Source organism: Microdochium trichocladiopsis, assembly GCF_020744255.1.
Source record: "Microdochium trichocladiopsis strain MPI-CAGE-CH-0230 chromosome Unknown B0I36scaffold_5, whole genome shotgun sequence".
NCBI lineage: Eukaryota > Fungi > Ascomycota > Sordariomycetes > Xylariales > Microdochiaceae > Microdochium > Microdochium trichocladiopsis.
This window is the reverse complement of record NW_025763548.1, coordinates 3,227,845-3,253,950: the sequence shown is the minus strand read 5'-3', so window position 1 is coordinate 3,253,950 and position 26,106 is coordinate 3,227,845. Positions and strand designations below refer to the sequence as shown.

The window sequence follows — 26,106 nt, the reverse complement described above, 5'->3', positions numbered from 1 at the left end:
GCCTTGCCTTGCCTGGACAGGGGTTGGGCGACGAGCCGCATCGCTAGCTTCCGCTGCCTGCCTGCCACTCTCTGAATATCCACCGCCGCGCTGGTGGCCAGCCGCATGCACTTTGCTTGCTGCTTGCACAACAGCACTGCACAGTCACAACAACCACAGCCCGTCACACCTTCCGACCACACGCGAACCAGGTGGTCCGGTCTCTCTACACGCCCATACCGACTTGCTCTTTGCGCATCTCGCATCGCAGCGTTCGCTGCCTTGCCACTCCGACATCAAGCAACACTTGTCTCCCCGTGCCCGGCCACGCGCGCCCGCCGATAGCGGAAAGAAAGAGCAGGGACTCTCAGCGAAAGAAAAACACTCTCGTCCAGTAAATACAACCGCGGCAGCGGCGGCGGCAAAACGCAGCCTTCCGAAGGGGAAAATGGCTTCCCGCTCAGTGCACCCCGCGACATCGCGCTCCAAGGCGCAGCCCACGGGCAACGAGGAGGCCGGCGAGCGCATCAGCCTCGGCGAGTTCCAGGACGTCGACACCCTCACCCTCTCCGAGGCCGCACTCGTCATCAACGCCCTTGTTAGCAAGCGTCGCAACGACCGCAAGAATGTCAACGAGACCGAGTAGGTGCTGTCATTTTTTCACCTTGGGGTTAGAGGCCAGGGCATTGTGCAAGGGCAGCTGCGATAGGATGCTGGTGGAGAGGAGGGAGGGCGGTGTTCTTGTCGTAGTAGAGGCTGCGCCTATGACGCGCCTGTGCTTCTGCATGGGGCATCTCCTCGCTGGTTCAAACGAGCTGGAAGCGTAGGCGGCCAAATGCAACCCGTGCTCCTGCAAAGGATTTTGTCGGAACAGCACCAAATGTTTGCCAGGCTTGGTCACCAACGGAGCGCTGACGTCTGTTCTATTTCTTTCGCTCTGCAGGATGTTGACAAAAACCATCGACTACCTCGACGCCTTCTCGCGGTTCAAGCAAAAAGAGCACGTCGAGGCCGTGGAGCGGCTGCTCAGCGCGCACAAGGAGTTCCACAAGTTTGAGCGCGCGCAACTCGGTAAGTGCTCCTTGCAGCCCCCCCCACCCCTTTTATCTGGCGTGCCATGGGAACTACTAGAGGCAGTAGGGAAGTGCTAACTCGATGGACGCACGACTGGGTGCAGGCTCACTCTGCTGTGAGACGGCCGAAGAGGCCAAGACCTTGATCCCCTCGTTACAGGACAAGATCAGCGATGACGATCTCCAGGAGCTGCTGGACGAGATGTACAAGCTCATGCCGAGGTGACAGAACTCACCAATGGCCTTGTGGAGCATATGTGTCTCTCATGATTGTCGGTTCAGCACAATCAATATCATGATCTTATCCGCGGCCGAAAGGGCTCCTATGCGGCTGCATCAAGAGCCTCATTGTCAAGGCTCCTGGTGACTGGCTCTCTGGCTTTGGGGCAGTTGCTCGTATCTTGAGGCACAAAAACCGTGGGAAATGAACGAGGAGTCACCACCAAGGATGGTCAGAAGGCACTCCACCGAGACTGTACAGCACGAGAGACCACGATATCTTGCCAAAAAAAAAGAGAGACGGGGAGAAAACAAAACAATAAATTGCATCAATGGGCGGCGTCATGGAGTACTAGATTAAATCGTACTTGGGTAAAACAGCTACAAACAAGAACAACCAAGAAATAGCAAAACATAAACGGCAGATTCCCCAATCAGTGATGCTGGATTGCAGCCGGGAGCAAAAAACAAGGTCGACAAGGAGTCCAGCCGGCGTCGTTTACTGCTGGTCTCTCCTTCAAGCTTCCCCTTCTTTTTTTGGTATTTTCGGTCCGTCCAAAGTGGTACATTGATGGAAACGTGAGGCAACCATATCTACTCTAGGTATGTTTGCACGCACAGGCCCGGTTTAGTGAAAGTGCATTTCTTGTCTTGTCTCAAGCCAGTTCGCAAAACTACATTGTCATAAAATATGTGATCGAGGCACTTGTGTTCCGGACAGATCAGTGCAATTTGGTGGTTTGCCATCCTCTACTTTCCCCTTCGTGCCGCCTTAACCGACCAAGCGTTAGGTCCCGAGTCTTACACGATTGTTGGCGGTGCTTGCCCTCAAAAACGCATCTTCTCCACCGCATTGTGAACATGTGCAATATCCCTTGAAGAAAAGGATGTGGCTACGACGTCTCCAGAACCGAAAGCGCCTCAGGGAACCACGTCTCCCACTTCCCAGCCACGCCCAGAACTCCATTCTCGATGCCGTTAGGGCATTCAATTCACAACTTTTGCCAACTGTTCACAAAATGGTCATCCCGTCTTTCGGCATCGGTTGCGTTCATATCTGCGCGCAGGCTGGCTGGATTGCCGTGGCCTCCAGTCGGCAGTGCCCGCTGGTGTTGAAGGTAGCCAACAGAAGGCTGGCTGGATTCGTTCGATCCTGTAGCGAACTGCTGCTGCTGGATTTCCTGTGACCTGAACTTGGATCCATGGACATTCCCCTCGTCCGAGGAAACAGCTTGTCCGATACCTGCATATGCCATACCAATTGCGCTCATCTCCCTCAGTGGAAGCTCGACGCCCGACGCCGGACTGGCTGCCCGACCAACATTTCTGAGGCTACTGCTGCTGCCAATGTGCACGAGGCGTGGTCTGGTCTGAAGCGACATCTGTGGCACTTGTGGCTGGCCTTGACGACTCGAGTATCGAGGATCAGCGGTTGTAGGAGTGGCAGATCGTGCCTGACCAGGCAATATACGGTCTTGTGAAAGCTTCTGCGAAAGCATGGACGAAGGAGGCGGTGTTGTGGTATGAGTACGATTCTGAACGTGACCAGCTGTACGGGGGAAATAGCTCGAGTTGGCACTACTGCTGCGACTCGCTCCTGGTCGATAAGCAACGTACGGTGAGGGTCCATGGGCGGCTTGCTGCGAATACTGAGGCTGGAATGCTGCTGGTTGAGAGACGCCAAATTCAGGCGAGAGGGGGGAAACGACTCCTGGCAGCTCATAGCGGCTCGCATATCGGGCAGAATTATCCGGCCACGGGATATCATGCTGTTCCCCACAAGGAACTCCACGAGCTGGTCTCTGATGTGCAGAATATGCACTGGCCACACCGTATTGCGCCGGGCTCTCTGTATGTCTGGGTGGAATATGAGCCATGGTCTGCTCAGCAACCATCGAGGTATGATCAGATCCGTAGTCCACGGGTGTCAATGGCGACACGAGCGGTGCAGTAGGCTCATGAACAGCTACGGTATGGCTCTGGGCCAGATGGGCATGTCCTCTATTATTCAAGGAGCCAGCCCGAAATGCCGGGGGTGCGGCTGATTGCAAAGTGGAAGGGATTGTTCTGTAAGAGTGGCTGTGGGCAGGTGCCACGTTCACCGAGTTTGCATGCGCGGGCAAGAGTTCCACGGGACCAGGTTCAACTGGGATATTAGTGTAAAAGTTAGCAACTCAAACTTTCATGAGACAAGCTTATTGAGCAGTCGAACTGACCTCGAAGAGATGAATGTGCAGTCATGCCTCCTTCGGCAGTGCCCGTCTTGTCGTCGAAAGGAGGAGGTGACGAGCCTCGAGTAGAGGACATGCGCTTCGAGTGGCGGCGCTTGCGAATCAGATATCCGAGGGTGGCCAGGATAAGCAAGACACCTATTGCGCCTCCGACTCCAGCTGCAATCGCCGTTACGTCTGTGCCTCTGGCTTCCTGGTTTGTGCCCGGCAGAGGAGCTGCCGTTGAAGTTGTGTTCCCACCTGTTGGCATCAAGGTGCCCAAAGACGAAGGTGATATTGCCGAAGTACCACCTCCGGTGGGCGTAATTGTAGGTGGAACAACGGTCGCTGTGAGAGTGGGAGGTCCTGGGCGACTCGATGACGTTGTAGCAGTTGGGGTTCCATCTGGCTCGCTGGTCGTGATGGTCGCCGTCGACGAAGGCTTCTTTGTGGTTGTCGTCTTCTCAGTGGTCTCAGTCTTGGCTGTCGTAGACGCTACTTTCGTTGTGGTGCTGCCGGCGTCGCCATCGTTCGTCGTGGTCGTTGTCTTGGTCTTGGTAGACGGCGAGGTCGTTGTCTCGTCCTCATCATCTTCCATCCTGATAAGGGACAAGTCTGGGGCTTCTGCCGTGTCAGAGCACATGCCAGTGCTAACAGCGTATGAGTCAGGCGAGCAGGAGTCGCGAGAGCGCAGACACGACTGGCCTAAGCTGTCAGTTGCACAAGCGAAGCTCAAGGTGTTGTTGCCCATCGTGTCGATCTTGTCGTAGAGGGTATGTTTGCTTTCTTGAGTTGGAAACACCACGGTCAAAACAGGAGGGAGGTGCTTTCCGCGAAGGCTTGAAGAAGGTAGGCAGGTGAGATACGTGCTTCAGAAACAAGAATGCAAGTTAGCTAATAAACACAGCGTTTTTGTCTCCGTGGTGCTGAAAGAAGACACGGGCCGGCTGGTCGAGGACCATTTGATGGCGGTAGGTCGGAGGATTGGCATGTTACCCACAGCGTGGTGCTTGAAGCCGTACGGTGGCTCCTTGATTCAACCGGAGTGGAAGACTCTCAGTGCTGACGCCGTAATGAGAGCCGGTTTGGCATATGCGAGTAGCTAGCGATGAGCCAGCGTATTGTTCAAAGCCGCGGAAGGATTGTGGAAGTCCTCGGTTGGCGTCCAATCCAGGGTCCTGAAGGAGGAGAGGAACTACAGGAAGTTGCAGTGGCGGCCTCTTTGCCTTCTTGCCACATGGATGTAGGAGATTCCAGATATGTCGAGTGGGAGTTAAATTCAAGGGTGCACGTCCGGCTGTGCGCGTTTGCCGCCGTCAAGATCAGGCTAGGACGGCATCGAGTTGTAGCCTGCGCGGCAGGGACGACGAGGACAAATGTTGCTCAGCAGCGCGCCGAGCTCCTGGTCTGCCCGGTTTCACTGTATGACAATCAATTTTACGGAACCAAAACAGTGGGCAGACTCCAACGCGCCATGTGAGCTGATTGTGAGGGCGAGGAGCTGGCACGCCGTTGCTGTGGAAATGCGTTGCTGCTCATTTTGCACGGCATGAATTTGTGCCTCTCACTCACTGCCAGCCATCCGAACACGACTACCAATGCCTAGACAAGAGAGTCCTGGAATTCATCGTTTCCTGCATCCTGCAGATGGTCCATCTGCGTGGCCACAGACATCTTCTTCTTGGAGTCAAAGACTGCCCAGATGCTGTCTTGTACGACCACAACCCTCCACCAAGTGGTGACACCAACGTCCTCCTGTGCCACGCGAGTAGCCGAGTGTGAGCCCCTGATGTATTCGCTCGTCCAACCTTGTGTTTCTGTAGGGTTCTGACCGCCTGCATGGTCAGCAGATGCCTACGTTCGCAGCCGGGGGTGTATGAATGTCACATCCAGACCATCAATGATCCCTTATTGATCTGTCCGAGGCTCGCCAACGTTCGCACCTTACTGTCAAACTGTCACCGTGTCACAACGAAGACGAGGTGGAAGACGAATTCAGCTAGGGTGCCATGTAATTAATCATTTTGATTTTGCCTGAAACCTCAACGCCAGCTATATGCAGGAAATACCCATGACAGGTTATACGACAGCTTTTGACAAACAAATCAAGCCTTGAGCTTCTCAAGCAGCAGCTTGGCGCCAGCATTGCCGATAGGGCGGTCCTTCTTCACCGCGGCCTTCTTGCCCTTCTTGGCTGGCTTCTCCGCGTCAACCTCGGTCTCGGCGGCCTCTCTCGCCGCCTTCTGCTCCGGTGTCTCTTCGGTAGCCGCCTTCTCAAGCGCCTTCTTCTCCTTCTTCAGCAGCTTGCGCAGCTCGTCCTTGCTTGAGAAGTCATCAACCTCGAGCAGGCTGACAACAACGAAGGAGCTGGGACCAGTAGCCCAAGAGATAATGTTGTCTTTGATGACTGGGTAGAGGATGTCGGCAAAGTGCAGCGGAGGGTCAACCGGGACGATCTGCTTAGTGGCCTTGTCGAAGTGGCCGCCAGCAATCAGGGTTTTGAACATCCGGCCGCCATGCGGGGCCTTGGAGATGTGTGACTGGGGAGCAAACTCGGGCGCCGTATCCTCGGCACCTTCCATCTGCTCGTCTACCTCGTCTGGGTTGCCGCCGGCTGCAGCTGCCACGGCCTCCAGAGCTTCCTTCTTGTCCCCAACGCACGACAGGAGTGCCTCGGCCACGAGCTGGCATCCGAAGGATGTTGAGAGCAGATCCGAGGGTGCCGACGCGATGGCCGCCAGGAGGAATGGTGAAAGTGCTGCAACCAGCTCCTTCCTCCTGATTTCAGCATCCTTCTTACTAGTCGTTTTGCGAATCTCCCAGATCTCCTCGAGCAGTTGCAAGTCCGAGGCGTGGCTGGCCTGGAACAGAGCCTTCGAAGGACCTTCAAGCAAGTATCGCACAGTAAGGCGGGCATTTGGGTCGTTGGCGCAGATGACAATGTTTGAAACCTGGTTGTCCTCAGACTTGCCGAGGATCTCGGGAATGATGGACTTGGACGTCAGGACAGTATCATCGATGACATCGTAGGCGGTAAGGATGATCATATGGCCGTGGGGATCCGAGGCCATGAGCTGGAAGGTATCCTTGTACGTCTTGAGAATCTGCTTGCGGTCCTTGGCAGTTCCTTGGGCAAGAAGCAGGCAGACCAGCTTCGCGCCAGATTTCGTGAAAGCCATGTTCTTCAACAGGTCGTTCTCGTCCTCCTTGATCATCTCGATGTATTCCTTGAGTTCCTCTGTGCCCGGCTTCGCGTTCAGGAAGTACTGCAGCATAGCGTCGTGGAGCATAGTAAAGCCAGTAAGCTTCTTCTGGACAAGCTGATTCGTAGCCTCACGGAGGTATTTCATGATTATGACTCGCTTGCTAGGCTCGGCTTCAAGGATTTTGGAAAGCTCGGCTGTAGGCGCCCCTTCACCTGTCGTGCGGAAGATGGAGAACTCGGGCCCGTACCACTCTCGGAGCAAGATGGACTTTTGCTCAGGAGTGGCCGCGCCACGGTAGATGTCGTCCAGAATCCAGGACGCCTCGGGGTGGTTGATGAGCTTCCGGACCTTGCCATAAAACTCGGGCACGATGAGATCCCTGACCTCCTTGTCGCCTTCCACCATGAGCTTGCCGATCAGGAACTTGGCGTACTTGCTCTCGGCGAGCTGTGCATAAGTGCCCTTGAGTTCGGTCGCAATCATCCGCCGGCGTTCGGGGGTCGAGTACTTGATGGCGGTCTGTACCACACGCACTGCGTCGTGCTTGAGGGCGAAGTCCTTCATGCGACCGGTCGTGATGGTAAACAGCTCCTCCACCAGCTTCTGGCGCTCCTCCTTGGGCACGTGCGACTTGCGCCGTAATCTCTCCCACAACTTCTTGGTCCGCTGCAATTCGTCGGCGAGGGGCTTGTTGGCTTTCCGCTCTTGCGCGATTGCCTTCTGCTTCAGGTGCGACTCTCTCGAGTTTTGGCCTGGGAGGAACACGGGCAGATTGTCAGTCGAAATTTGTCGTACTGCCTAATCACGGTGAAATGCACTTACCCTTCTCGAAACCCTGTGCGCCAGAACCCTCCTCGCCCTGAACACGGCCCGCCCGATCGGGATGCAACTGGGCGCCTCCATCGTCCTCATTGTCGTCTGAGAATGCGCCGGCGTCACTGGCGTCGCTGACAGACTCAGGCTCCTCGCTCGGCGAGGGCTTCTCGAACTTGGTCTTCTTGCTGCCCGTCTTCTCCTTGGCGCTGCCGTTGGCAAGCTTGCGCTTGTTGCCCGTCGTGACGGCACCGTTCCGAGCCATTGTGGTCAATTATGTGCTGTGCAGGACCACCTAACAAGAAAATCGTGGTTTGGATGTTGTAGAATCTGCTTTCTTTGGACCCCAGGTCCTATCGCTGGGAATTATCGGCGTGCAGGCGCATCCCAAAATTTCAGTGGGTCCGCTGGAAAACTGGAAAATTCTGCCGGGCGGTCGGGGAACAGATCCACCATGGGGACGGTTTGGCACACCTGGACCCTTGTCTCTGAATGATACATGCTTCCGGAGCTGCGACCATGGAAAGTCAACTGCAACCATCATATCGACCATGTTCTTAGGTCCATCTTAGTACATTGCAGAACACCTCATCCTAAACCCTGGCTTGGGCGTGAAGAGCCCAACGAGATATGTAATATTTTATTCTGCAAGGTATCCAAGCCGGAGCAAGTACTGGTGTGCGATTCGTACTTTGTGCACATCACCAAATTGGAAGGGCACTGTACTTTTGGATCACGTTGAGTTGGCAGATCTTTGCAATACCAGGCCCAGAAGGCCAAGGTACTGTCATGTTTTCCTGCAAGGAAAGCCCAAAACTCACTGCTAGCTATTCCCATCCATCATAGACAGGTGTTTCCATAATGTGAGACCCTGCTTCCTTAAATGCTGCCAGGGCATGCAGAACCTCATCTGCGTGTGCGTTAATGAAGAAGGGTTACATTGTTGGATTGACTATAAGGAGTCGAGAGGTGTGACACACAATAGGAGGAGGAACATTGATGAGCTTCTATGAGCCCCCAGGAACCGATACCCCCCGGTTGTAGCTACACACATGTGCGTGTTCTTGATGCAAATATCAGCATCGGCCATCAACCATAGCCACGCTCTACGGGGCTACAACTCGGTGGCGTCTGTGAATTGCAGCGCGGAGAACAACTTCCAATCAAAACGGTCCCCGTCCTGAAGGCTACGCACATGAATCACTGGCCGTCAACGTGGTGCTGGTTGCCAGAAACCAGACGATAGACTCCAGACGCCACGAGAATTGATATCCCAGTATATGAGTAAATGCTTCTTTCCTTGTTGTATTTCAGCATCGTCTTGTGTACCTGAAAAAAGTCCGAAGGTCCCCACTACAATACTGGTCCTCGCAACTAAAGACCCACCAGGCTGTCCAACCGCACACTGGGTGCGCCTCGTCGTGCAGGCTGGATCACAGCTCCAAAAAACACCAAGGACTATCGACACCATTGCCATCTCAACCAGACGACCGCCGTTTTGGTATTGCCGAGCCGCCACACACGCGCATCATGGGCAAAGAGGAGCAAGTCGAGGAGAGGGAAGTCCTCGACTCCATCTTCCCGGACGAAATCACAGGTCAGTCCGCAATCAGTCCTGGCCGCTCCATGGTTGTTGCGTTGCCCACTACCCCGCCAAACTCCCGACAAGCACCTTGTGGTTTGCATTGCCTGAAACCTGGCGCTAACACATGCACCTCTTGCCGCGTCCTCAGATGTCTCCGAAACAGAGTACCGAATCTCGATAGTCCTCGATCTCCCCGATAATCTGCTCGACCCGCCCGTCGAACCGCCGACAATGCTCCTGCACGTCCGGTACCCGGACGACTACCCGGACGTGGCACCGCACCTGGACCTCTCGCCGCCACAGAACAACACGTCCCCGCACCCGTTCTTCTCCGTGGCCGGGGACAAGGAGCAGCTCCTCGAGGGCCTGCAGGCGACGGTGGACGAGAACCTGGGGATGGCCATGGTGTTTACGCTCGTGTCCGCAGTCAAGGAGGCCGCCGAGCAGCTCGTGCTGGACCGCAAGGAGGCCGCGGTGCGGGTGCAGGAGGAGAAGGCCGCCGAGGCGGAGCGCGAGGAGAACAAGAAATTCCAGGGCACCCCCGTGAACCCGGAGACGTTTATGAAGTGGCGCGAGGACTTCCTCCGCGAGATGGAGGAGGTCCGGATACGCGAGGAGGACGAGCGGCTCGCGGAGCTCAAGAAGGCCCGCGTCAAGGAGCCCGTCAAGCTCACGGGCAAGCAGATCTGGGAACGCGGTCTGGCGGGCAAGGGCGACGAGGGCGACGAGGACGACGTGCCAGGGCTCGAGGAGGGTGTGGACAAGCTCAAAGTGGCGGCGTGAGCTTGGGGTCTTGGAGAGCACCATATATGCATTACACGGAGTTTCAGGCGCAGTCCAATCCATATCACCTGTTTGAACCACATCAGCCTCGTCTGGTCTGGCGCCTAAGAAAGTCAAGCTTGACGCAATAGGCGTATGACAGCAGGCACAAATGCTGGCAACAATGGTGAAGGCTACGCTTTGATTGTGCTTAACGGGATTGATACCCAACAATAAGTGTCGCTAAGCCTTTTCAGGATTCCGAAAGGAAAACGCAATCAACCATCGCGGCTGGGGGGTGTCGCACATTCCGATATCAGAATCGCGTACAGTCTCCAGGGTTCTCGCTGCAGCAGCTCACGCAAGTAAGTCGCGGTCGAGAACAGCTCACAGTTGCGCAGGCTGGAGCCTAGGCCCAATCTGAAATGGCCAAGGTTCAAGACTCTATTGGGCCATCCTTGCATTCGGCTCAAAAAGCCTGAAACGTTCTCAGGCTGGACACGTCCTGTACCACCGCGAGGTTCACGTAGCCGGGCGCACGTAAGCTGACATGCCGCCAGCCGAAGACCGGACTCAGCCAATAGGACTAGTACAGATCCTAGGGAGTTTGATAGAGTTAACCACAAAGACCAGAAATAGAACGTAGATCTGTTATCTTTGGTTTCGGCGAATGTAATGCGTGAGCTGATCCATGTCGGATTCTAGCCGTGTACGGGCCAATCCTTCGTGCTCTATTCTTTGTGCATTTCGTTGGTTCCAGGGCCGCCTTGCGCTGCAGTAGTGATTACTGTGACAGCTTTTCACCATGCGTGGCCTAGTACGACCATGCCTGCTAGCCAAAACGCCATGTCTGTATGTTTGGGGCTCACAACTACGCAAAGCAAACGCATTATGCCCTGTCACTTTGCCGGCCGATGATGCGGATGGTGGCCCATCCCGAGGCGTTCGCACAACATGCCCTGGACCATGCCTGCCGCGCCAATGTGATGTCGAGGTCGTTGGGGGATGACGACACAAAATTGTCGTTGCCTGCTTTAGCCAGGCTTGGGTAAAGGGCACACCCGCACTGCCGCACTTCCGCCCGGGCCTGCTAACGCCATGGAGCCCGGGGTATTTCGTAGGGGAGAGAAGAAGGAGGGTAAGAGTGGGGCCTGGTGGTTCCTTGACCAAAGATCTGGGAAGTGACCGGTTCCCTGGCGGGCCCCCCAAGATCCCTCCATTTCCAACTGGGCAGTAGATTGGACCCTCGGCCAAGCCATCTGGAAGCTGATCACTACTGAAACAAGACCTGATCGTGTACCTGGCGGCGTGGCCGTGCCCATGCAGCGAAAAATCTGCTTACGGGCAGATCTATGCAGTGCCACGGCACAAGTTCGCTGGCGGCTCGAGTCAGGGTGTGCAAACTCAGACGCAGGTCCGCGAGATCCGAAGGCCCGAAGGAGGGAAAGTCCCGCAGAATGGGACGAACCTTGGAGTAAGGTAAGCATTATAGCCGAAAGAAGCCCCAGATAGGTCAGAACACTACCTGGCAATTCCAAAGGGGATCAATTCTGGAAAAGAGATGTGCCCATGGTCGTGGACAGGCATGACTCTGGACGTTACGACCAATGCGACACAGGATCCTGGAAGAGGACGGGGCCTGGCTGAAGAGCCGATGGCAGCGTCATCGGCGCATTGCTGGCAGCGCTAGCACCGAGCGGACTGCTACTATGTTGAGACCCAGGAATGCGGGCGTAAAGAGCCCTGGCTGGTCAGGCCCGATGATGCTGGACCAAGCATGGCCAAAGGCAAAAGGGGCACGACAACACCACCACGATGGCTTCTTGCACCTCATTTTGCATAGCTTTGAGAGTCGCCGCGCGTGTGCTGGGCCCACCGTCACCCTCGATTAGGAAACCATTACTGTTGCTGGCTGGCGATGCTCAAGTGTGTGGTGATCGGCCGCCCCCATCATGGCCGCGAAGTGGATGCAGGCGGGCTATGTACGAGCTGGCACTCCGTGGCTGTCTGTCACCTGGACTCGCTCCTCCCGTGGCCCGCCAGCGTCATAGCCGCGGCGGGCCCAGACGCCCACCCGCCGCCCGCTCGAGCTCCACTGGCACGCTACCACTTCTGGCGGCACATCCCCAGACAGACAGGATCGCACGGCTCACACCACACCACACCACCATCCCACCATTCCGTTACCGCTGTCTTATTAACCCCAGTGCCCCTTGGCCAAACCCAATCCCTCCAGGGTCTCCCTTCTTGTCTATTGCTTCATTTTGGTACCGCCAACATCAACACAACAAGAACAGTTCCCCCGCGACATCGCTACCCCGCCACCAGTGACACCGTCTACCATTCAGCCTTCCCTTGTCGCACATCCACACTCTAGCGGTCGCCCACCATGCCTGACTTCAAGATGCCGATCCGCAACCCTTTCGCGAAGCGCCTTGTAACCGACGTCCAGGACGAGAACGCCCGCCCCGCGCTATCAAGAGATGCATCCTCTGGCTTCGAGAGGGTAGACACCGTTGGCTCAAAGGCATCTTCAGTGCTGAGTCTGCGCTCGAACCGCAGCCAAGACACTGGTGACTACAAACTCAGTGGTACGGGAGCCCAATCTACCTCGACTCGACCGTCCACGCAAGATCGTGTATTCCATTTCAAGGTCATCGGAAAGCTAACGCCGTTCGTCCAATCAAATTAGTCGTCAATGACAGTGGTGTATTCATCCCGGTACGTCTCTTGGGCATCGTCGCATGCAACACAGCCACAATCCCTCTGCTAACAGCTCCAATCACCAGCCATCGCCGGCCGAGGAGAAGCACGAAGCTCTGTGGCCCCGCCGGCCCGCCGCCTCAGCCCGGACGTCAGTAGACGGCCGCAGCAGCATTGGCGACATTGAGCACTTTGGCATCTCGCGAGAGTCATTCGACTCATACCGTCGCTCATTTGTAAGCCTGCACCACAGCCCCTCTTGGCGCTCTTGGAAGTAGCACACACCGCTGACAGGCCCCATTAAGGATATCTCGGCCAAGTCGCCTGTCATGGTCCAGGAGAGGCCTCGCCAGAGTCTAGACTCTGCTCGCTTTCCCCGGTTTCCCCGTGCGAATCACCGGGGCCCGTCCATCGACATTGACCAGCCCACACTCGTAGAGGAAGGGTTCGAAGACGTGGGCCTGCATGACGAACACAAGCACGGCAACCACCAGGGAGAGCAGCCCAAGAAACGCAGCTTCTTTTCCAAGCTCACAGACTCGCAAGAACCGCACAACAATGCAGCTGCCCCCTCACAGGGCATGTCGAGGTTTATCCCTGGTCGCAAACGTGCCCCAAGCACAGGCCAGGAAGCCGAACTCGGCAGCATGCAGCGCATGAACACTCTTCCCCTTGTGGACGCCCAAGAAATGAGGTGATTTTACGACTGCCCACCAGATCCCATGGCTGGGATATAGACAAGAAAATCTGTTTTTCTGCATTATAAACAAAGGCGTTACAGGAACAAGGATAAGGCGACCACCCCGGTATACACACGGGAGTTTGACATCTCGCCAGGCTTCACTCGCTTTCTGAGTGCTTTTGCGCGCTACTAGATATCCAGGACATTCGCTCCATGACACTCGCAATGGCTTTCGGGACAAATTTGGGAGGACGATATATTACTCCACGAAGTATCCACAGCGGACGTGTCGATCGCGCTGTATAAACGTAATGATAATAGCCAAGGTATACATCGGCTGTTTCGACCCCATTCTTTGGCAATCCTTTCATCATGTGTATGTGGCGTGCTTGATGACTGCTTTTGCTTCTGGATCCACACCTTTTTCAAAGTCCAGAAAAGAAGGCACGATCCGCGGGGTCGAGCCTGACGAGAAACTATTGACCAACAAGGATCAGCCAAGTCGTTCAGCACACCTGTGCTGCGCGGCCTAAACCATGAAAGATAATCACAATTATATGAGTCTCGCCATTATACCTAGACAGATTCTGTTCCGTGTATTTGAAAATAGCCCAAACCATTGAGCCATAACCGGGTCCACGTCAAAAGGGGTCATGCATGGGGTCAAATTTCCCGTCTCTGATGCAGCCGTGAGTGAGGAAGCGGGTCGAAGGCAGAAAACTCCACAAGGATGGGGAAACGTTAGTCATGAACCCCGATGTTATATGGCCTCGGCACGCAGCAACAGATGGCATTGCGCCAGAACGTTACTGAGTGAGTCGGAATAAGATTGGCAAAGGAGCCGAGTTATAGGATGAAAGGGAGACTGTGCTGTGGAAAGGCGCAGCTAACCGAGGACTACTCGTGGGACCTCCTCTGGCCCTAAGAGTCCCTGAATCTGGAGCGACCAGGATGGACAGTGTCGGTGGCAGCCAATCAGCGTTAGTGCTGGCCACCCAATGTGGAAGTCGCTTTTCCTTTTCTCTATCTCCCTCTGAGGCGGCTGACTTTTCGCACTTTTGAGACCAGGGTAACCGACTCGGGATCTGTCGTCTCCATTCCACCGGCGGTGGTTCGTGAGGTATCCCGGATGCAAAGTCTTGTAAGATACTGTGTTCTTCCGTGCTGCTCAAATATGGCGCGGGAGTTAAGGCCAAAACGGGTCATAAGAGATGGGGATTTCTCACCAAGGGTCGATCCTCTTTGCATCTTGTCTTCCTATTTGCAAGACTGTTATTCCGTAAGGTACAGCTAGTTTGAGGATACCAAAGACTTGAGATCTATGATTATTTAGTGGGAGACATGACGTGGCGCTTTGAGCATGGCAAGCTTGTGGACGTTTCGCAGAGACCAAAGCAACTGGAAGCAACAGTCCCAATGGCTGATGGAGAATGTGTACAGATTCGTTTGAGTGAGCAAGTCAAAGAATCCTGGTTGTGCCACTGCCGACTTGGCCCATGTGTGGGAATGCTTAACATGCTGCTCAACGCAATCCAGGGTCCAGCTTGGGAACAGTAACTCAACAGGGCAGCCCGCCGAGGTGTGGGGTTGCCAAAATCTTGGGAACAACCACCATCTCTATCTAGTTACCCGCTGTGCCCCGCCACCACGTCAGAAGCAAAAGCTGACTTATCGATTAGAACTTTTTCTCGGGCGACGAACCACCACCAGAACGTAGGTCTGCTACCTGCCACTTCACGGCTCTGTAATAGACAATCGGAGACGACAACCCACCAGGTCGAAGCTCCAAGATAACTAACGAGCCAATCCAGAGCTGCTTGCTACGCCAGGGCGCCCAATTCCCTGCCCGCGAGCTCCCCGCACACCGCAACGCATATCTCAACCCCGCCCGAGAACCATACGAAAAAAAAAAGTACAGTGCAGCACAACACAGCACACGAAACCCAGACAACACAGCCATGGCGCCCCGACGCCCCGACAAGAAATCCAAAAAGCGGCAGGGCATCTCGCGCGCCGCGGGCGGCGGTAGCGACGCCGCCAACAACGACACCACACAGACCATCTCCCCCTCAGTCCTGCTCAAGGCCGCGGAGCACCACCTGTCCGAGGGCAACGCCGGGGACGCGCTGATCCTCGCCAAGACGGCGTACGACCAGCAGTCCGCGTCTGACGACACGGCCGCCGACCCGACCCTGCTGCTGCCCTCGCTCAGCATGCTGGGCCAGATCAACCTGGAGCTGGGCGAGCTGGGGGACGCCAAGACGTGCTTTCTCCGGGCGGCCGAGATCGACCCGCAGGGCAGCGTGCCCGAGGCGCTGGGCGGCGGCGCGGAAAAGTTCCTGTGCCTGGCGCAGCTGAGCGACGAGGGCGGCGCGGACAGCGTGGGGTGGTTCGAGCGGGGCGCGGCGGCGCTCAAGGTGCAGATCCAGCAGCTCGAGACGGTGACGGCGGCGGGGAAGAAGCAGCAAAGCACAACATCAGCCGCGGCGGCGGCGATACGGCGGAGACGGAACGGCGGGGCCGCCGAGGAACAACCGGTAGTCGACGAGGCGGCGCTCGAGCTCGCGCTGCTCAAGAAGAAGCTCGCCATGGCGCTGTGCGCGGTCGCAGAGGTGTACATGACGGACCTCTCGTGGGAGGCCGATGCGGAGCAGCGGTGCGAGAGCCTCGTGACCGAGGCGACCCTCGTGGCGCCCGACTCGGCCGAGTCCTGGCAGACGCTGGCCAGCGTGCGGATATCCCAGGACCGGCGCGAGGACGCGCAGGCCGCCCTCACGCGCAGCCTGGACCTGTGGAAGGACCTGGCCCCGGATGACCTCGCCGTGCCCGACTTCCCCAGCCGGGTGGCGCTCGCGCGGCTGCTGCTCGAGGTCGAGATGGAGACGGCCGCGATCGAGGTGCTCGAGCGGCTCGTCGGCGAGGACGACCACAGCGTCGAGGTGTGGTATCTCGGTGGCTGGGGGCTATATATTCTCGGCGAGAAACAGCGGCAGGAGGCCATTGCCGCGGGACAGCAGCAGACGAAGCCGAACGGGAAGGATGTTGTTGTTGCTGCAGGGGCTGCGGCCAAAGAAGAGGAAGACGACTGGCAGTCGTCCTGGATATCCAGTCGCGTCTGGCTCAATCAGTCGCAGCACCTGTACAAGATGCAGGAGTACGAGGACGAGCGGCTCGGCGCGCACACCAAGGAGCTGCTTGAGGCGATTGCGCAGGAGCTGGGCGAAGCACCGGAAGGTGAGGATGAACTGGGTGACGACGACGAAGGGTGGGAAGATGATGACGATGAGGAGGATGGGAGTGACGATGAGATGAAGGGTTGAGTGGCGCACTTGTCCCAAGTCGATATGAGCTTTGAGTTGGTTCGGTTGTCGTTGTTGTTTCTGGTGCTTTCTGGCATTTACACGGCGTTGCGGAATACCAAAAGAGAGATGTTCACGTATAGAAGAATGTTCGCATGCTGATCTGCGTCCAAGACTCTGCGAGCAAACTGTGACTGACCGTTCCAAGGTTCCCTTGATGACAACCCCCATGCATTTTTATGAAAAGAGGGAACGCCCATCTGGCTTCGGTGTTACAGAGACTCTTCCATGGCCTCTGGCAAGTCAGCCGCAAGAACCGTACATTGTTGGAGTGATGGGTCACTCATAGTTCACCCCGTATTGCTCTTTTCTTACCGATACAGCCATCAGCGAGCAATCATAAAGTTTTATATCATGCACCAAGGGCCGTATCCTCAACGGTGTGCGAGCAACGCCTGCGAGCCGTGCTGCCTTGGGCTAAATCAATTGCTTTTGTCTTCCTTCTAGCGCCTACAAATCTCGAAATGCCATCACTCTTGCTTCCAAAAAGGATGATCCCGTCCACAAGGCCTCCAAGCACGCGGGTATATACCGTCCACCAACGCCCTTCTCTCCCTGCTACACTTTGGCAGGATATGTTTTGCTCGTCGTCTTTATATATTCCTCATTTCGTTTTTCGTGGACCGGAGTTTTGCTCTTTTCGTCACATTTCTTGCCGCCTTTTCTCCCATCATCTCCTCCAAACGCCATAGCCTAGTTGAAGACAACAGTCTTGTGCCCATTCTGGAAGACCCTCTTCTCGCTCCACCACTTGACGGCGGCGGCCAGGACCTGGCTCTCGACGTTGCTGCCCTCCTCGACGAGCTCCTTGGGGCTCATGCTGTGGTCGACGCGGGCGATGCGCTGCTCAATGATGGGGCCCTCGTCAAGGTCGGCGGTGACGATGTGGGCGGTGGCGCCAATGATCTTGACGCCGCGGTCGTAGGCCTGGTGGTAGGGCTTGGCGCCCTTGAAGCTGGGCAGGAAGGAGTGGTGGATGTTGATGATCTTGCCGCTCATGGCCTCGCAGAGGCCCGGGCTGAGGACCTGCATGTAGCGGGCGAGGACGACGAGGTCGATGCTGTTTGCGCGGATGAGGTCGAGGATCTGCTTCTCCTGTTCGAGCTTGGTGTCCTTTGTGACGGGGAGGTGGTGGAACTCGATGCCGTAGGACTCGGCGAGGGCCCTGTAGTCTGGGTGGTTGGAGACGATGATGGGGATCTCGATGCCGAGCTGCTTGTTCTTTGTGCGGAAGAGGAGGTCGTTGAGGCAGTGGCCGATCTTGGAGACCATGATGAGGACGCGGGGCTTCTTGGCGGCGGGGCGGACGTCAAAGTCCTCGTCGGCGGCGGCGAGGGAGGCCTTGAGGGAGGCCATGTCGGCGTCGAGGCTGGCGGTGGACTCGGTGTAGCCAAAGTGGACGCGCATAAAGAACTTTTGCGACGTGGGGTCCGAGAACTGCTGGAGGTCGAGGATGTTGAGGTTGTGCTTGGCCAGCAGGCCGGTGACGGCGTGCACGATGCCGGGCTTGTCGGGGCACGACAGCGTGAGGATGTGGTCGACGCCAGCCATGGTGGTTACGGTGGTGATGGTGGTGGGATATAGAGTTCCGTGTGAAGCCGAGGTGGTTGTGCTGTGCTGCCTGTCAAGAGTGTTCTGTCGTGATGCACCGGCCTGGCAGAGTAAAAATAGGCACGTAGTTTATGGTGGTGGTGGTGGTGTTGAGTCAAAAAGTGCGAACGGTGCTAGGATCGGCGGCCGGCCCCGCAGCCGGGCCCCGCCGTTTATGCCATTGCGGCTGCTTATGCAGCTAGCAGGGCCCGGTCTCGTCCGGGAGTTTATACTGCCAGGCTTCTGGAACTATGCTGTGCTGCGAGTGCGCGGAGGCTGTCGTCCGCGGCAGGAATGGGAACATGAGAGCAGTCTCCGGTCTTGTTGTACATACATGAGTACCTAAGTATATATGTGCCGGCTGTGACACGCACAGGCATGCCCTGCACGACAGGACGGCAGACCCCTGGGGGAAACCAGTCTGGGGAAGAAGCAACGACGGATGGCCCCCACCTGCGGTTTTGGGACAGGCGACTCAGACACTGCATGGTCTTGTTCTCTGGGTCCCGAGAGATCGGCAGAGACATCAGCTCGCGCTGAGTTCCAGCGGCCCGGCGCCAGCTCCGAAGTCTCCAGGGCTGCCTGAGAATCCCGCTGGTTGTCCCAGAGTACGTACCCGAAAGTACGTACCTCCAGGGCTGAGCAGGCAGCACAGAAGACCCCTGCCATGGCCTGGCTTGGCCTGGAGTTGTGGAGTTCAACTACCAATCAACCGTGACACCTGACAACACGGCACCCCCAAGTCGCGTGCTTCTTGCTCGCAAACGCAGGCAGGATCGAGTATGGCGTCGCCCTCGCGCAACGTGCACCTGACATGTGCCAGCCTTCATCCGTGGCAACACTTTGTACAGGACGCCATGTCCCACCACAGGCTGTTCGGCCTCGAGTGCAAGACGCTCGTTCAAATCATCACCCTGCCACCTGGATGCCTCGGCTGCCATCTCTCAATGGCTCGGGCTCATCATCCCCAGGCGGCATTGCACCTCGCCTGCCCCAGTGATCTGCACAAGCCGCCATGTTGCAACACCCCGGCCGTCGCTTGCGGGGAAGATGACCAGGTCCTCCATTGGCCAGAGTCCCATAAGCCTCTCAAAAGCGGCATCAAGTCTGACCTGGCCTGGGGTAAGCTGTCAACAACACCCTCGATGAGCGACCGGCATCATGATCTGGCAAGGTATCATTGCTAAAAGCGGCGGCGTGGGGGAATGGCACTGCCAGGGCACAAATACTCCGGCTCTGTCCCAGATCCGAGTTGCATGGCTGCTATGCGTGAACCACGCCTTGCGATCCATGCAGCATTCGTAGCAAACACGACAGGGTACCCGTCCAGTTCTCATTGTCGCGAGCCAGATACCTCTGGATTTCATGCACAGCTCCCGAAGCGTAATATCTCTTCATTATAAAGACGCCGTTGACGACGAAGCCAGCTATCATCCAATACAAAATGCTGGCCGACGTTGATCTCGGCAGTGCCGTCATCCTTCTGGGCATCGCGACTGTCTCGTCCGGTCTGTACTACATGGTCCAGTCCATTAGGCACGAACAGAGGATCAGAAGGACTGGAGGCGTCCGAGCACCTCAGATCACCTCTTATCCGGGTCAAGGCAAGTCGGCTCTCATGACCGACAATCGTCACGACTGCAAGGAAAACGCGAAGCACTAACGGGCCATTTCTCACAGCGATGATCAACTTGAGAGAGGCTGCGAAAGCCACAAGAGAGAATCGTCTGATGGAGATGTTCAATGGCTTCTTCGATCGAGCGAACCCAAAGGGGCCCGAGGCCGTCGAGGTTCAATTGCTCGGCCGCCAGCGCTACATTATCACAAGGGATCCAGAGCACATCAAGACCATCCTGACGTCCAAGTTTTCCGACTTTGGAAAAGGCGAGGATTTTCACCGGATCTGGAAGCCCTTTCTCGGAGACAGCATCTTCACCACCGACGGGCAAATGTGGCAGCAGAGCCGCAGCCTCATCCGGCCAATGTTCATTACCGAGAAGGTCTCTGATCTTGACACTTTCGATCGCTGGGCGCAGCAGCTCATTACGAAGATACCCACAAACGGTGCTGTAGTCGACATTATGGACTTGTTCTACCGCATGACTCTTGATGTGACGACCGACTTCCTTCTTGGTGCCACCACGGATAGTCTCAACAAGTACGCGTCTTGATTCTGCTGCCGAAAGTGTTTGAGCTGATCACGTAAATGTAGTCCGAGAAATGAGTTTACAGTCGCGTTCAACGATATCCAGACTACAATGACGTTGCTCACAACCATCGGGTAAGCACCAGGCAAATATAGCAACTCGAAATCCTTTCAGATTTCCTCTTTAACTGACCGGGAATGTTCCGAACCCCCAAGACCCCTCGAAAGATTTGTGCCACGAGGCAAGCTCTACCGCGACATAGCCAAACTCGACGAGTTCGTGATGCCCTTTATCCAGCAGGCCCTCAACCTGCCGCAGTCCGAGCTGGACAAGCTCTCCAAGGCCGACAAGGGCTTCACTTTCCTGCACAGCGTGGCCCGGCAGACCCGTGATCCGCAGGTCCTGCGCGACCAGATCGTGGCTGTGCTCCTCGCCGGCCGCGACACCACGGCCGCCACCCTGTCGTGGGCGTTTTACGAGCTGAGCAACAAGCCCGCCATCTGGCGACGCCTCCGGTCCGAGGTCCTCGACGCCGTCGGCCCCGGCGGGACGCCCTCGTACGAGAACCTCAAGAACATGACGTTCCTCCGGCACACCATCAGCGAGACGCTCCGGCTCTACCCGGCCGTGCCGTACAACCTCCGCACCGCCCTCCACGACACCACCCTGCCGAGCAGCAGGGACGCGCGCCAGGCCCCGATCGGCGTCCTGGCCGGCGACAACGTCATCTACAGCGCGTTTGTCATGCAGCGCCGCCCGGAGCTGTACCCGCCCGTGTCGGACACGTTTGCCCACCCGGCCGTCTTCTCGCCCGAGCGCTGGGAGCACTGGACCCCGAGCCACTGGCAGTACGTCCCGTTCAACGGCGGCCCCCGGATCTGCGTGGGCCAGAACTTTGCCCTGACGGAGATTGCATTCTGCAGTACGTATGACGGGCAGTGTCTCGTGTTTCTATATATCTCTAGATCCCCCTTTGTGTAAATGCCTTGCTCCTTACTGCGACTTATCATCTGCTGACACCTGAGACGATCAAAGTGGTCCGCATCCTCCAAAAGTACGAGCGTATCGAGTATGCAGGCGACAGCGATTGGGCTGCGCAGCAGCATGTCGCCGAGATTGTCGGTCGGCCGAGTGAGGGCGTGCGGATCCGCATGTTCGAGTCTGGAGGAGCTGCTGCATCCCACTACCAAGTCTAAAGTCAAAAATTCTAGTAAGTGATATCTGGACGACCATTAGATGCTGCTGCATGGCTCGAGGAACCTTGAATGGAGATTAGGTTATATTTTTGATCTGGTATTCAAGAAATATGAAAGACATATTGTGCCTCGTGGATCCGTTTTTTTTTGCGTGTACACGGGGGCTCGAGGTGACTCCTGCCAAGATTCCTCTTCCTCTATCGTGGCATCTCAATGTCTGGACTGGTGGATATGCTGCGCATGACCACCGACTCCTTGCATGTCCATCCTATCTCTGTGGCCGTGGCTGAACCTGACATCTTCGTATTCCCGACCGCGATTAACATTACTGCTGTCGTCCCTGGCCATTGCAGGGCTATCAGCGCCCCCTGTACTTCGCCTGCGTGAGTCGTAGGAATCGTGTTCTCGGGGTGCTGCTGACTGCAAGTAAGGCGCTCCGAGCCCTTCCCGGATAGACTCGCCGCCACTGCCACTCCCTGCACCACCTCCAACGCTGCTCGCCAGCATGCCTCCTGGGGTGCCAGATTCTTCCTTGGACTTGGGCGTCGAGGGCACAATGACGTTGAGCACACAGTCGTCAAGATGTTCGTAGAACTCCTGAGCCGATAGGAAGCGGATCTGGCAGATGGAGCACTTGGCATCGCCGCCGCCTTCGATTGGTGTGCCCATGCCTGCCCCGCTGGTGCTGGTCATGATGCCACCAGGTCCCGTTGTCATGACCATCTTGCGGCTGTTTGGCGGTGTCTGCTCGACATTGTGCACGGCCGTGAGGTGCCTCTTGAACACGTCTGCGCGGTTGAATGCCTTCTCGTACGCTGTGCCGGGACCCGGGCAGAAAGGACAGACCATGGTGCCTTTGTAGTGCGTGAGCGCGTGCCGATTCTTGTCGTACTTACGCGCAAACCCTTTCACGTGGTACTCGCAAGTCTCAATCGGGCATTTCTCTGGTCGTTCCTCCTGGTGAGTCAACATATGTGCTGCAAGGTCCTTGAAGACACGCCCACAGTCCGGGTGCGGGCATCGGTTACGGTTGTCCTCAACCTTGGGCGTGACTGGGCTGCTTTGCAGTATGGTACCGTCCATGGACGACACCGCCGACGGGCCGAGATGACTTTGCAATGGGGCAGGTGCGAGTCGCGGCGCGTCCAGATATGACGACTGACGTATCCCCGAGAACTCCTCCTCAACCATGCGGGCGTCCGCTTCCTCATCTCCACTGTCAGTGTCATTCGGGTCGTTGCTAACGTCAATGGACTGCCGGACCTCCCGCATCCAGTCCTTCAGAATGGTCATCGGGGGCCAATCGCCACTAGCCTTGCCGCCCCGATGAGGGTTGAAGTGTGCTCTGCGAAGATGTGCGGCTGCATTATAGTATGCTCCATAGCGTTTCTGTGTGACGCATGCCTTGCACTTGGCCAGCGGTATTTGTGGCTGCGGCGAGTTAGGCCCAGCCATTTGTGGTTCCGTGCAAACCCATCGCTTGACCAGCGCCGCATGCTTGGCGTCGTTGTGTCTTCGAAGCTCGTGTTCGCCGCGAAATCCTTCCGGATACTCATTGCACTTGTTGCAGAAGACTCGCCGGAGCGGCGGTCTCTGGTAGTTGGTTCTGAGCTTGCTGGGCGATGCTAGTCCCCTCGCGATGGCGCGCGAGAATGCCGGGCTTTCCCCAACGGTATGTCGCCGTGGCCCGTCTAGACTTAGACCCGACTCATAGCCCTCTGCTTCTGTCTTTTGCGCCGCCCAAGGATCGATCGGCACCCATTCATGTAACGGCTTTCTCATCCCCTCCATCGCACTCGACGGCCCATCCTGACCGTAAGCAGACACATCTCGGAAGATGGGGGTCCGTTGGCGAAAGAACCCGTTAAAGATTTGGCCCTCCACAAGGTAGCCACTACCAAGTTGGAAGAGAAAGTCCTGGGTAGATGCTATCCTCCAGTCTTCCCAGTTCTCTCTCTTCACAGCGGCCAAAGTAGCGCTTAAAAAGTCCCGATCGTGTGGCTCCATATACTCGGGGTTGTCATCCAGAAGCATGGGGGACGATGACGCGAAGATGGAGACAAGCGCCTTGTAGACACTGTGCATCGCAGCAGCGCCAGAGGTTAGAGCGACGCCTGTCTGGGACTGGCCAGCAATATTCGGGTCTGGCGTGGACACGAGATCAGTCAGTATCGTTCGGACGATGCTGAAGATGCACAGCGAGAAGAATAACGCGAGCCAGCTTGGCAGGTCACTGGGGCCGGTCCGCAGCGTGGCGTTCTCGAAGGCTTGGAGGAACTGCGTCATGCAGTTGTATATCAGGCGATTGCGGTTGTCCTGGTCAACGTCATCCGGCAGGAGCTGCGCGTCGTTGACGTTGACCTGGGTTCTGATTGATGGCTCCTTCTGTTGCAGGTCATAGAAGAGGATCTCGCGCAAGAGCAACTTGGCGCGGTAGAGCACCGGAAACCTTGCCATCTCTATCGCGCGACTTTCTGTGAGATGACCAGTCAGTCGCAGGAGATCCCAGAACTGGAATGGTATCCCTTCTGCATTCCAGCTCGCCGCCAAGACATTCAAGACAGGTGGCGCTCTCCCCTCCCAGCGGTCGTGTGTATAGATGGCGGACGTGGGCGTCGGCGCTGTCATGGCCGCAGAATCCTCTGTCCACCAAAAACTGTCATCAAAATCAAGGTGAGCGTGAACCATGTCTGATGTTGCTCGGGAGACAATGTACGTCCGCTCAAGGTACTGGTTCATGTTACGACGCTTCGCCATAGGTGAGGTCAATGGCGTCTGAACTTGTCTGGGCGAAAGTGACTCAGGTAGCATCCAGTCTGCGAGCGTAGATACCGTTCCACGATGACAGCCCAAAATACTCCAAAAGTCATCGGTCATCGGGTCGATTGGCTCCGAACACGTGGCACACTCTCCATCTCGTGAGTCGCACTAGGAAACAGACTGTCAGCAGACTAGGCATAGATACCAGGAGAAGGGCCGCTTACTGGCTTAGCATAGACTTTGCAACGAAGGCATGTGCCATGCTCACGAGGCAGTCTCAATTCGCCTATCGACTCCAACCTGGAATGTCCAACCCTGCTTCTCTTGAGCGGTGGCAGAAGCGGGTCGACGGCTGATTCTGCAGTAGCGGGTGACTGTGCGGGAAAGTCGGGCGGTGGTGGAAGCCCAATCACTGAAGTCCGGCGCGCTGGTTCTCGATTCGAAACGCTAGTAACAATCGGCGGTAGTGCTGACGTTGATGAAGTGCCCGGCGCGACAAGTTCGCGAGAACCGATACTGCTGGCTGTCACTGGATGGGACGACCTTGCATCCGCACGGGAAGCCGATGTTGTTGCTGCGTGACCCGAAGTGGCCCCTCCGGAGCGGAGCGACGAAGATGCATGATGTTGCTGGAAGTGGTCCTCTCTTTCTTCTGCTGTGCGGAATCCGTAAATGTAGTGGGAACAGTCCTCTCTCCAGCACTTGAAGGAAGCTTGTCGTCTTGAGATGTGAGGCACAGCACTTCTAGCCTTGCGATCACGGAAGACCGAGTCGTAAAACGAGATGTTCTTGTCCAACCATGCTCCATAGCCCGGTGGCGCTTCGTGATAAGCGAAGAGCCTCAGGTGTTCTTGAAGCTTGACATCGAAGAGATCCACACCTAAATCATGTTAGCAGCATGTCCGAGTGAAATCACCAACGGTGGGGTGCAGGAATCAGGTGTACCTCTTTCTACGAGAGAGGTTTCTAAGCATTCGCACCGGTACTGAAGATATCTCGCTTCCTCGGCATCGGATAAGCTGGGCGTCGATGGCGTGATATCTAGAGGAAAGTGTCAGTAAGCCTAACATGGACAGGCAGGACATTTCTGCAAGGACAAGGGCCAGGAGGCTGGCGGTATCTTACGGTTTGACTGCACAAAGGTTTCGAGCGCGCGAAGTTTGTGCTGTAGCAAGCCGAGCTCGGCACGTTCTGTCATCGTGTAGTAGGCAGGCAGAAGGTTTGCGAGCCTGGCCTGAATCTGGGCCTGTTGTTCAAAAAGTCCCCGAATAGTGGGGTCCAGGGCTGGATCGGAGCTGAACGTCGGCGGTTCCTCCGGCTGAACATGCAATTCACTCTGAATAGTGGTGACAGGCATTTGGGAGCCTCGCCGTTCTGCATGTGGCTCGAGCATGCTGGCGGATGAGGACACTGGGGCCAGTGGTGCTTGTGGCAGTGACGAAGAAGAAGGCATGCGCACGTCGGGCGGCGCAGGCCCGTGAGGGCCGGAGAAGGCCTGGTAGCGAAGAGCTGAGCCGTGCTTGGGCCGGGTGTCAGAGGCCTTGATGTCGTCGCCCGGCTTGCACGGTTTCTGCAGGCGGAATCGGAGCTTCTGCCTCCTCATAGGCGACTCTGATCTGGCGACAGCTTCCATGGAGGCGGGCCAGTGCCTCAGGCGACGGCTAGCTCGCCAGGCAGGTAGCTGTCGAGGGGCCCGGGACGAGAGAGCCGTAAAGCAGGAGCTGGCGAGGGGAGCAGCCGCCCAGGTCTGGCGATGTAGTCGGCTGGTGTTTATGCCACCGGTAGGAAGTCCAGCCCCGTCATTGTCCACGCCGGGAGAGGA

General features: G+C 56.7%; 9 protein-coding genes across 9 annotated transcripts; 5 read left to right on the top strand and 4 right to left on the bottom strand.

Annotated features, from left to right (window-relative positions):
• Positions 1 to 127: 127 nt before the first annotated feature.
• Positions 128 to 1,766, top strand: B0I36DRAFT_324306 (RNA polymerase Rpb4). The gene is made up of 3 exons (XM_046154082.1): positions 128 to 621; positions 923 to 1,050; positions 1,157 to 1,766. The coding sequence occupies exons 1-3, from the start codon at positions 428 to 430 to the stop codon at positions 1,276 to 1,278; spliced, it is 444 nt and encodes a 147-aa protein (XP_046013290.1). The 5' UTR covers positions 128 to 427; the 3' UTR covers positions 1,279 to 1,766.
• A 253-nt stretch (positions 1,767 to 2,019) lies between these two features.
• On the bottom strand, positions 2,020 to 4,232 carry B0I36DRAFT_410101 (uncharacterized protein; the record flags this gene model as incomplete). Its single annotated transcript, XM_046161904.1, has 2 exons — positions 2,020 to 3,417; positions 3,488 to 4,232. The coding sequence occupies 2 exons, from the start codon at positions 4,230 to 4,232 to the stop codon at positions 2,264 to 2,266; spliced, it is 1,899 nt and encodes a 632-aa protein (XP_046013289.1). The 3' UTR covers positions 2,020 to 2,263.
• A 1,354-nt stretch (positions 4,233 to 5,586) lies between these two features.
• On the bottom strand, positions 5,587 to 7,765 carry B0I36DRAFT_363275 (armadillo-type protein; the record flags this gene model as incomplete). Its single annotated transcript, XM_046158782.1, has 2 exons — positions 5,587 to 7,439; positions 7,510 to 7,765. 2 exons carry the CDS (start codon positions 7,763 to 7,765, stop codon positions 5,587 to 5,589), a joined length of 2,109 nt encoding a protein of 702 aa, XP_046013288.1.
• A 1,265-nt stretch (positions 7,766 to 9,030) lies between these two features.
• B0I36DRAFT_242374 (RWD repeat domain-containing protein) lies at positions 9,031 to 9,868 on the top strand (the record flags this gene model as incomplete). The annotated part of the gene is made up of 2 exons (XM_046149903.1): positions 9,031 to 9,097; positions 9,234 to 9,868. The coding sequence occupies 2 exons, from the start codon at positions 9,031 to 9,033 to the stop codon at positions 9,866 to 9,868; spliced, it is 702 nt and encodes a 233-aa protein (XP_046013287.1).
• A 2,274-nt stretch (positions 9,869 to 12,142) lies between these two features.
• B0I36DRAFT_124860 (uncharacterized protein) lies at positions 12,143 to 13,396 on the top strand. The gene is made up of 4 exons (XM_046148096.1): positions 12,143 to 12,435; positions 12,540 to 12,568; positions 12,637 to 12,786; positions 12,856 to 13,396. The coding sequence occupies exons 1-4, from the start codon at positions 12,237 to 12,239 to the stop codon at positions 13,246 to 13,248; spliced, it is 771 nt and encodes a 256-aa protein (XP_046013286.1). The 5' UTR covers positions 12,143 to 12,236; the 3' UTR covers positions 13,249 to 13,396.
• A 470-nt stretch (positions 13,397 to 13,866) lies between these two features.
• Positions 13,867 to 16,741, top strand: B0I36DRAFT_422632 (uncharacterized protein). Its single transcript, XM_046162213.1, has 2 exons — positions 13,867 to 14,511; positions 15,215 to 16,741. Exons 1-2 carry the CDS (start codon positions 14,362 to 14,364, stop codon positions 16,550 to 16,552), a joined length of 1,488 nt encoding a protein of 495 aa, XP_046013285.1. The 5' UTR covers positions 13,867 to 14,361; the 3' UTR covers positions 16,553 to 16,741.
• A 195-nt stretch (positions 16,742 to 16,936) lies between these two features.
• B0I36DRAFT_324294 (formyl transferase) lies at positions 16,937 to 18,465 on the bottom strand. The gene has a single exon (XM_046154081.1). The coding sequence runs from the start codon at positions 18,140 to 18,142 to the stop codon at positions 17,285 to 17,287; it is 858 nt and encodes a 285-aa protein (XP_046013284.1). The 5' UTR covers positions 18,143 to 18,465; the 3' UTR covers positions 16,937 to 17,284.
• An 872-nt stretch (positions 18,466 to 19,337) lies between these two features.
• Positions 19,338 to 21,601, top strand: B0I36DRAFT_324293 (cytochrome P450). The gene is made up of 5 exons (XM_046154080.1): positions 19,338 to 19,785; positions 19,862 to 20,339; positions 20,394 to 20,462; positions 20,544 to 21,250; positions 21,364 to 21,601. Exons 1-5 carry the CDS (start codon positions 19,626 to 19,628, stop codon positions 21,522 to 21,524), a joined length of 1,575 nt encoding a protein of 524 aa, XP_046013283.1. The 5' UTR covers positions 19,338 to 19,625; the 3' UTR covers positions 21,525 to 21,601.
• Positions 21,602 to 21,734: 133 nt separating this feature from the next.
• Positions 21,735 to 25,641, bottom strand: B0I36DRAFT_243411 (uncharacterized protein; the record flags this gene model as incomplete). The annotated part of the gene is made up of 4 exons (XM_046149983.1): positions 21,735 to 24,452; positions 24,509 to 25,164; positions 25,230 to 25,325; positions 25,410 to 25,641. 4 exons carry the CDS (start codon positions 25,639 to 25,641, stop codon positions 21,735 to 21,737), a joined length of 3,702 nt encoding a protein of 1,233 aa, XP_046013282.1.
• Positions 25,642 to 26,106: the final 465 nt, after the last annotated feature.